Source organism: Elephantulus edwardii, unplaced genomic scaffold, assembly GCF_000299155.1.
Source record: "Elephantulus edwardii isolate Elephantulus edwardi_28Jun2011 unplaced genomic scaffold, EleEdw1.0 scaffold00120, whole genome shotgun sequence".
NCBI classification, from domain to species: Eukaryota; Metazoa; Chordata; class Mammalia; order Macroscelidea; family Macroscelididae; genus Elephantulus; species Elephantulus edwardii.
Window position 1 is genome coordinate 676,941 of NW_006399870.1, and position 10,480 is coordinate 687,420.

General features: G+C 35.9%; 1 protein-coding gene across 1 annotated transcript; it reads left to right on the forward strand.

The window, feature by feature from the left end:
- Positions 1-4,199: 4,199 nt before the first annotated feature.
- LOC102853759 (olfactory receptor 10G7-like) lies at positions 4,200-5,135 on the forward strand. The gene has a single exon (XM_006892794.1). The coding sequence runs from the start codon at positions 4,200-4,202 to the stop codon at positions 5,133-5,135; it is 936 nt and encodes a 311-aa protein (XP_006892856.1).
- The last annotated feature ends 5,345 nt before the right edge of the window (positions 5,136-10,480 follow it).

Sequence of the window (10,480 nt, forward strand, 5' to 3'; positions counted from 1 at the left end):
CCAATCCATTGATATATGTATAAAGCAAACAAAGGATTTCAAATGATATATAGTCTCATAAATTTATGTTTAATGAAGGATTTCAAATGATATATAATCTCATACATCTATGTTTATAATCTTACCAGGCATCATCATGTTCAGTGCTAGTCCTTATTTGAGACTGTTATATTTTTTTAATTACTACAAATATTTCCTAACCAGCTATCTCCTTTATTCATTGTCCCAATAGTCTATTTCTAAAATGTATTTAGGTGACATCAAGTCCACTTTTATTTATAGCAACCCTATGAATAATAAACAGATCAGAAACTTGCCATATCTCGTACCATTTTCATTATTTCAGTCATGCTCAAGCGCTTTGTTATAGTCACTGTGTCAATCTTATCTCACTGAAAGTCACTCTCACTCTCTCTTTCATTGATCTTTCTCAACATGGTATCTTTTCCCAGGAACTGGCCCCTCTTGATGACATATTCAAAATATGAGTCAAAATTTCACCTTCCTTTCCTCCAAGGAGTATCCTGGTTGCTTTTCCTCACAAACAGACTTGTTTTTTTTTTCTTTTGGCCATCTGTGATATATTCAATACTCTGCCAATGCTGAAGTTTAAAGACATTTATCCTTCCTTGCTTTTTCTTATTAATTTTCATAACTATATTTCCAGCATGGCACTAGAATAATCTCCTTTAAATGTAAAGCAAACATGTTTTAAATTCTTGGAGTTCTTGTGAGTTAGTGGGTAAAGAGTTGTACTTCCACCCCAAAGTCGGGCAGTTAAAATCGACCAGCTGCACCATGGGAAAAAGATGAGCAATTTCCTCTGGTGTAATTTCCAGCTCCTGAAGAACCTTCTGGAGGGTCATCTATGAGTCAGTTCCAACTTGAAGGTAATGTGTGAGAGAGAAAGAAAAAGAGAATAAAATCTCATTTGGAGGGAAGAAAATATTTCAGAATGACCTAAAAACTCCTATATGGAGACTGCAGTCCACCAAATGCTTAAGATCCTCCTCAGTTCCAGCAAGCAAGGTTGTGTGTCATCTGCAAAACACAGGTTGTTGCATTTTTCTTCCAATCCTGATGGCACATTTTTCCTTATAAAGTATAGCCTGACCTGTTTGGCATATAGATTGAAAAGGTATGGAAATAGAATACATCCCTAATGCACACTTTTCCTACTTATGAACTTTGCAGTGTTTTCTTTCTCTATTCATATGACAGTTTGCTGGACTATGTATAGTTTTCCCATGAGCACAATCATATGTTCTGGGATTCCCATTCTTGTCAATGTTAATCACAGTTTGTTGTGAACCACCAGTCAAATGTCTTTGCATAGTCAAATGGTACCTTCTAAGAATCAAATCCCTATGCACATCTAAAAGCTTCTCCAACAGGGTAGAAAGGGAAGCCACAGACTAGGAAAAAAATATTTGGTAACGACATGTCAGATAAAGGACTTCTATCTAGAATTTATAAAATATTCAAGCACCAGAACAATATAACAGTAAACAACCCAATTGAAAAACAGGCACAGGTTATGAACAGACACTTCACCAAAGAAGGCATTCAGATGGCCAACAACCACATGAAGAAATACTCAAATTCCCTAGCACTAAGAGAGATGCAAATCAAAATCACAGAACAGCAAACAAAAAAATGCTGGTGAGATTGTGAAGAAACTTGAACCCTTGTTCACTGTTGGTGGGAGTGTAAAATGATACAACCACTGTAGAAGGTGGCATGGCGCTTTCTCAAAAAGTTGCAAATAGAATTACCATTTTACCCACCAATTCCACTTCTGGGAATATACCACAAAGAAACCATAACCAGCACCCAAGCAGATATATGCACACCCATGTTTATCGCAGCTTTCTTCACAATGGCAAAGAGTTGGAAACAATTTAAGTGCCCATCAACAAAGTAATGGATAGAGAAGCTGTGGTATATTAATACAATGGGATACTATGCTGCTTTTAAAAATAAAGAACTCATGAAATATTATACAAAATGAGTGACCCTGGAGGACATTATGCTGAGTGAAAATCTCAGTCACAGAAGGACAAATATTGCATAGTGCCACTGTGTAAAATGGGACTGACATTGGGGGTGAGGAGAGACTGAGAGGATAAATTATTTTTACTGCATTGAAACAGATTAGGGAAAGAAGTATTTAAAATGGATATAGGATTAGTATTATTGTCATGACAGGAGTCCTGAAAAAAGGCTGCAGAGTGGAGTGGACTTGGGGGAAGGGATTGTATAACAATTAAAGAATTTTTCTTTTACTTTTCAAAGAGAAGAGCGAACTAGGAGGGGAAGGGTGGGCAGGGAGAAAAGTTCAACAATGGAATGAAAATCCAAAATCTCTGTAACTTTTCATTAGAATGTATAATAACAAAAAAGAGGGGGAAATGTACTTTTCTTTTGCAGCAATTCTAAAAATGTTCTAAGCCTGTAGGATAGAAGATTGAAAGGCTGAAAGAAAATTTCTGAATCAGAGAAGGTGAAGAAGTATACTTCTGTTAATTCTCAGAGGATGTTTAATTATATAGATGTTTACCTGTAAGTAGTAAGATTGATTACCCCTGGAGCACAGATGATCCAGACCTTTTGATTATTGGCCATATACAATCACCATAAATAGAAAAGATTCACAGAATATTAAAACTCAAGTGGTGTGGTTCACTTTTGGAAATGTTTGCCTTATGAGAAAATGATCCCCCAAATGCAAAATCAACATAAACAGAATGGAAACATTTGAATATCTATCATAATTCCCCAATTTATCCATGTGGTGCCTAGGGAAAAGGTAGTATCTCTTGTGACATCAAATAAATTTTAAGCTTCTACTATTTAAAAAGAATATGTTTCTGTATCTTGTTCTTCTTGTGGTCTCCTCTTTGACAAAAAGGAGGCTTAGTCCTATTTAATGTCTGACACTTATTTTACTTCTCTAGTTATGAAATTGGTAAGTAAGGGGAAAAAGAAAGAAAAGAAAACAGCAACATTTTCACTGTTGGGCAAATATAGATAATTACAGATTGTTTAAGGCCGTCTTTCAATTGTTCAATTTAGATTTAAAACTCATGTTTTAAAAAGTCAACCTTGCATTGTTTTAAAGGTTATTTAAAATGTTACATAACCACAATTATTTTCTTTGTAAATTTTAGCATTATAAATTTAGATGGAGTTAAGGGAAAATTTCCATTTCTCTTAGAGACATGAAGTAGTAAATATGTTGCTGATATGGATGTGTTTGCTAGTAATATCTTATCATTACCCAGAAAATGACTTTTTTCTATCAGAGACCTCAAGGTCTCCAGATTTATTCTCATCTCTTTATATAATTTTATTTTTTCTTATTTGAATATACAGTCAAAGACGTTCAATGCACTTTACAATTTTTTTTTAGAAACTGAACTTGGAGTTTAAATTTGGGGATAATAAATATCCTAAAAACAATTTTTAAATAATTATTTCCTACTAAAAACTTTTGTTTACTTTTAGAATCATAATTTTGTTTATTTTAACACAAATATAAACACATACTTCTGGCACTCAAACACTAAAAAGATAGTCTTGTCTTCTTTGATATTTAAACAATTTTAATCCTCCCTGGGTTTTTCCAAATATAATGTGAGATAATTTGGTCAATGTTTAAAAATATCTTGGATTTTTTGAAATTTTGAAGAGAGAAATAACGAAAATTTATGAGTAGAAGTAAACATAAGAAAGAGGAGAGAAAATTGATTGCTAGTATCATCATTATTACCAGAGGTTGGATGATCAAATGAGTGTGGTCTGTGTGTTACTGAAATAAGGAAACAACATTATTTTTCAAAGTCTCTCTTTCTTACAGAGGGCTTTGAAAAGATAAATTCTATCATTTTGTCTAAAATGCATTATTTGGCATATTTAATAAGATATAAATTTTCCATTTTCTCCATTTCATTAAGGATAAATATTTAAAAAAAAATTAAAACCAAACACATTCAGTGCCATCTAGTCCACTCTGTCTCATTATAATCCTATAGGACAAAGCAGAACAACTGCATTTCCAAAGCTATGAATTTTTATTGAAACTGATACTTTTTTTTAAATTAATTCTAACAGGCGATCTTCATATTATCATGTAATCGCATATCCTCTATCCCATCAAGACTCTTTTCTCAAGCACAGTGTTTCATACCTGAGAAGAAATGTCAAATTTAAGCCTTGTGACGACATTCATCCTCATGGGCATTCCCCATGCACCAACCCTCGACTCCACCCTCTTTGGAATCTTCCTACTGATCTACATTCTCACTGTGATAGGGAACCTCCTCATCCTGCTGGTAATCAGGGGGGATTCCCACCTCCACACTCCCATGTATTACTTCCTGGCTAACCTGTCCTTCATTGACATGTGGTTCTCTACTGTCACTGTGCCCAAAATGCTGATCACTTTAGTCTCCCCAGGAGGCAAGGGTATTTCTTTTTACAGTTGTGTGATTCAGCTCTATTCCTTCCACTTCCTGGGCAGCACAGAATGCTTCCTCTACACAGTCATGTCCTATGATCGCTACCTGGCCATCAGTTACCCACTCAGGTACTCCAGCATGATGAGTGGGAGAATATGTGCCCTTCTAGTCACCAGCACTTGGCTAAGTGGTTCTCTGCATTCAGCTGTCCAGACAATATTGACATTTCGTTTGCCCTACTGTGGGCCCAACCAGATCCAACACTATTTCTGTGATGCACCACCCATCCTCAAGCTGGCCTGTGCAGACACCTCTACCAATGAGATGGTGATATTCATCAACATTGGGATAGTGGCCTCAGGCTGCTTCTTCCTGATAGTACTTTCCTATGTGTCTATTGTCTGCTCCATCCTGAAGATCAGGACCTCAGAAGGGAGACACAAAGCCTTCCAGACCTGTGCCTCTCACTGTATCGTGGTCCTCTGTTTCTTTGTTCCTTGTGTTTTTATCTATTTGAGACCAGGCTCCAAGGAAGCTCTGGATGGGGTGGTGGCAGTATTCTATACTGTGCTGACACCCCTGCTGAATCCTATTGTGTATACTTTGAGGAACAACGAAGTGAAAAGAGCTCTGCTTAAACTGAAAAGTGGGTCAGTATTCATCCAGAACAAATAGTAAGGAAAGCCCATATATGACAAATAAACGGTTAGAGTATTGTTGAGATTTTTCCTATTTTTTATCATTAAATATCTTATGAAATGTCAAGAACATTTTACTAAAATATTAATTGAAACAATTTCTTTCATTTTGTTCTCCATGTTGTTGTTATTGTTGTTGTTATATGCCGTTGAGTCACTTGAGATTCGTAGTGACCCTATGTGCAACGGCTCTCAACTCTCTTTCCTTAGTCAATCTTATTTTTTCTGACACACTTACCCCCATCACCCCAGTCACTGAGTCAATGTATTTCAGCAGGTGTCTTCCTTTCTTGCACTGTACCTCCAACCTCTCAAGCATGATGGTCCTCCTTACAACATGCCCAAAGGATGTTGAAGTATGTTGTAAAGTCTGGTCCTTCCTTGGAACATGCCCAATGTGTATCAGACAAAGCTTCAGAACACTCGCCTTCAAGGAGCAGTCTGGTTTCACCCTCAGGACGATCCTGTTTGTTCTCCCAGCAGTCCACGGTATATTCAATACTCTTCTTTAGCACCACAGCTCAAGGGCATCAATTCTCCTTCTGTCATCCTTAGGCTTTGTCCAGATCTCTTATGGATAGCAAGTAAGAGCGCTTGTAAAATTCTACTTAAACAAGTCATTCAATGATGATAACTGAAAAAAAGAGAGGATGGATAATAATAATAATCACGTCTTCACTTTTTTAATTCTATCAATTATATTGCCGAAAAAGTAACTTAGTACTTTATATATTCTATGAACATTTTATGAATTTCTATCCAATATAATACCTTTCTATATTCTTGCATGCAATTTATTGAAAAAACTTTAAAAAAAAAAGAGCTATTTTTCCTTAGTCAAGCTTCTGTCCTGGAAAAGGGGCTTTTAATAGTCACAGTCTGTTGGTAAGTATCAGTATGTTGTTTATTTTCATTTTCCTTTGAAAAGTTTCAACCAGGAATTATTGAAAATCAAGATGAATAGTTTTATTTTCATTTATATTACCCTGAAAACTTTGTAACACTTTTATTTTATTTTTATTCCTTTGTTTTTAATTCTTTTAAGATGTTTAAAAGTAAATCTTTGTTCTTTTGTGCTGTTCTGTGTTTATAGAGCTGCTGATTTCATAGTCTAAGTGCAAAGCTTCTCTATAACCAATCTTAAAATTATTCTGCATGTAAATAATAGATAAGTAACAGCATTTTTAAAGTAAACTAATAAGCTGAGGAAAAAATAATACAGTTTTTAAAAGTTCATTTTAGTTTCTATTTTTAAACAAGATCTTATTCAGTACTTCTAATGAAAGGAAATTATAATTAAAGTTCACATTTGTTTGATTTAAAGTATAGAGTGAACTTTTGACATAATACAATAAGCAATAACGTTTTATTTCTCTATCGGTTAGTATCAGAATACAAGAACCAGACTGATTATGATCTATTATAAAACTCAACTCATTTCACAAAGGAAAAATCTGAGGTATAAATAGACCAAAATTACTTACTGAGTTTATTTCATTATTTGCAATACTTTGTAACCTCTAATTCTTTTCATTTAACTCAAAATTATAAAATTTGTCCTGGTACCTTTGCGAAATGTTAAAGCAATAAAAGTCACATAAAACTCAACAAAATAAAACAAAACAAAATACAAAAATTAAAAAAAAACTCAACAAAATAATGCACACCCATATTTATTGCAGCTTTGTTCACTATAGCAAAGAGCTGGAAACAACTGAAGTGCCCATCGAAAAATAAATGGATATAGAACCTGTGGTAAACCACACAATGGAATACTACGCAGCATTGAAAAAACAAGGAACTCATGAAATATTATGCAAAATGGATGACCCTGGAGGACATTATGCTGAGGGAACTATCTGTCACAAAAGAACAAATATTGCATAGGGCCACTGTTGTAAAATGTGACTGACATCAGGGTTCAGGGAAGGCAGAGAAGGAGGGGAGGAATGATGTATACTGCATTGAAACAGGGTGGAAGAGACCTGTTTAAAAGGGATATATGAATGGGTATTCTTGTCATTACAGAAGTCCAGAGTGAAGGCTGCATGGTGGAGTGGACTTGGGGGAAAAGATTGCATAACAATGAAAGAGTTTTTCTTTTTCTTTTCAAAGAGAAGAGTGAGTTGGAGGTGGGCAAGGACAAAAGTGCAAAAATGAATGACTGGAAACCCTAAGTCTCTGTAAACTTTTACTAATATTAATTTTAAAAAACTTAACAAAATAAAGCAAATCATAGAAGTATGTTCTTAAGGTAGAAAGTGATTACATTGAGTACTTGTGGAAATTTCAGCTAAAAATATCTGGTTGACAAGTTAATATTGAAAATGACACAACTGAAAGTTAGGGGTAAAACCAAGCATCTCTGAAACAAGGCAGTTTCACTTATACAGAAAAATTATGGGATGCAACCTAATTGTTATACGTAAAAGTACAGGTTTTAAATGCTTTTATTAGAGAAAAGACATCTGCATCAACAACATATACACGCACAAAAAAAGAACCCACAGGAAAATGATAGTAATAACATATTGTAGTTGTTATTGTTGTTATGTGCCATCAAGTCAATTATAAATCATAGCAACCCTAAGAGCAATGCTCTGAACCTTACCGTATCCTTTGTCAACCTTACCATCTCCAACATACAGTCACCATTGTCAATCGATCTCATTCAGGGTCTCCCTCTTCTGCACTGACTCTCTATTCTTCCAATGATGATGGCCTTTTCTAAGGACCAATCCCTTCTGGTGACATGTTCAAAGTATGTGAGATGGAGTTTTAAACCCCTTGCCTCCAAGAGGAAAACGGTTTAACTCTCTCCAGGACACATATGTGCTCTTGACAGTCTATGTGGTATGCTCAATATTCTTACTATCTCAATACTATCAATTCCCCTACTGTTATTCTTATTCATTATCCAGTTATCAGATACATAGCAAACAATTGAGAAGACCATGACATGGATCAGGTGCATTTATGTCTCTAAAATGACGTTGTTGCTCTTTGTCACTGGGAAGAGATCCTTTGGTAGTAGATTTTCCCAATGCAATAAACCTTGAATTTCCTGATTTTTTGTATTAAGAATGTTGATTATGGATCCAAGCAACAACCTCAGTTATTTCTCTATCATGGTCCTGTCTATTGACTTGGTGGTGAGTAGATTTATTTTTTTGATATTGAGATATAGTCCATATGGAAAGTTGCAATTTTTGCTCAAAAACACTTTAAGTACTCTTCAATTTCGGGGAGCAAGATTTTGCCATCTGTATAACTAACTCAGTTTGCTGATGAGTCTTCCTCCTATCCTGATGCACCATTCTTTTTTATAAAATCCAGCCTCATGAAGGATCTGTCTTGTATATAAACTGAAAAGGCATGGGAAAAGGAAATAACCCTGACACACTCTTTTCTTGATTATGAGCCATGAGTATTCCCTTGCTATGTTCAGACAACAGCTTTTTGGTCTAGATACTGATTTGTATGAGCACAATCTTGGATTCCCATTCCTCTCCAAGTTAGCCACAATTTGTTGTAATCCACACAGTCAAATGCCTTTGCATAGTGGATAAAACATAAATAAACATCCTTATGTTTCTCTCTATTCTCATCCATGATCCATCTGGCATAAGCAATGATATCTCTCATATCATGACCACTTCTAAATCCAGTTTATATTTCTGGAAGTTCTTTGTCAGTGTACTGTTCTTGTCGGATTTGTAAAATCTTCAGAAAGATTTTGTTTGCATTTTTTAATAGTGATATTTTTCAATAATTGTGTGCTCTGATGGATGCTTTTTTTAAAAAATGGGAATAAATATGTTTCTCATCCAGTCAGCTGTCCATGTAGCTATCCTCCACAATTTTTTTTGCACATTCAAGGCTACATCTGTATGTTGAAATATCTCAATTTGTATTCCATCTATTCCTGGGATCTTAATTTTTTGACAATTCCTTCAAATAGCTCTAAATTCCTTGTTCATTGCCATCAGCTCTTGATATTACACTTCTTCTTGAAAAGGTTCTATGTCAGTCAATGCTTTTGTGTACAGTGATTCTGTGTATTCTTTCCGTCTTCTTTCTAATAGCGACATTGTTATTCTTGTTATGTGCCATTGAGTTGACTGCGACTCATAACAACCTTATGCACAACAGCCCTAAACTCTACCCTATCGTGTGCCAATCTTACTATCTCTGGCACACCAACCGCATTACCCCAATCAACTGAATCAATCCATCTCATCAAGGGTCTTCCTCTCCTGCACTGTCCATCCACCTTCCCAAGCATGACATCCTTCTCCAAGGACTGGTCCCTCCTTGCAACATCTTCAAAGTATGTAAGACAAAGCTTCAGAATCCTGGCCTCTAAGCAGCACCCTGGCTTCACCTTCTCCAGGACAAACCTGTTCATTTTCTTAGCAGTCCATGGTATATTCAATACACTTCTCCAACACCACAGCTCAAAGACAGCAATTCTCCTTCTATCCTCCCTAGTCATTGTTCAGCTCTCTGATGCATAGCAAGTGACTGCAAAGACCATGGCTGTATCAGGCACACCATAGTCTCCAGACTGACATTGTTGCCCTTCAGTACTTCAAAGAGGTTTCTAAGCAAAACTTTCCCAATGCAATACATCTTTTCATTTCCTGGCTGCTGGTGCCAAGAGTGTTGACTGTGGAGCCAAGGAAACTAAAACTGTGAACAATATCAATCTCTTCAACCATTCTTCATGATGCTACCAATCAGCCCAGTGGTGAGAATCTTTGTTTTCTTTACATTGAGCCTCAATTCATACTGAAGACTCTAGTCCCTGACTTTCCACAGCAAGAACTTCAGGTCCTCCTCAGTTTCAGCAAACAGGGTTGTGTCATCTGCATAACAGACTGTTGATAAGTTTTCCTCCAGTCCTGATGCCACATTACATTTCTCCTCATACAGCCCAGATTCCTGGATAATCTGTTCTGTGTAAAGATTGAAAAAGTATGGAGATAGGATACATCCCTGATGTACACCCTTCCCAATTTTAAACCATGCAGTGTTTCCTTGCTCTGTTCTAATGACTATCTCCTGGTTCAAGTATAGGTTTCGCTTCAACACAATCAAGTGTTCTGGGATTCCCATTTTTCTCAGAGTCAGCCACAGTTTGTTATGATCCACATAATCAAATGCCTTTGCATAATCAATGAAACAAAGATAGACATTCTTCTGGTACTTCTTGCTTTCATTAAACTATAATATCTGTGGTACCTCAACCCCTTCTAAACCCACCCTGCACATCTCGAAGTTCTCTGCTGATGTGCTGTTCCAGTCGTTTTTGGATAATCT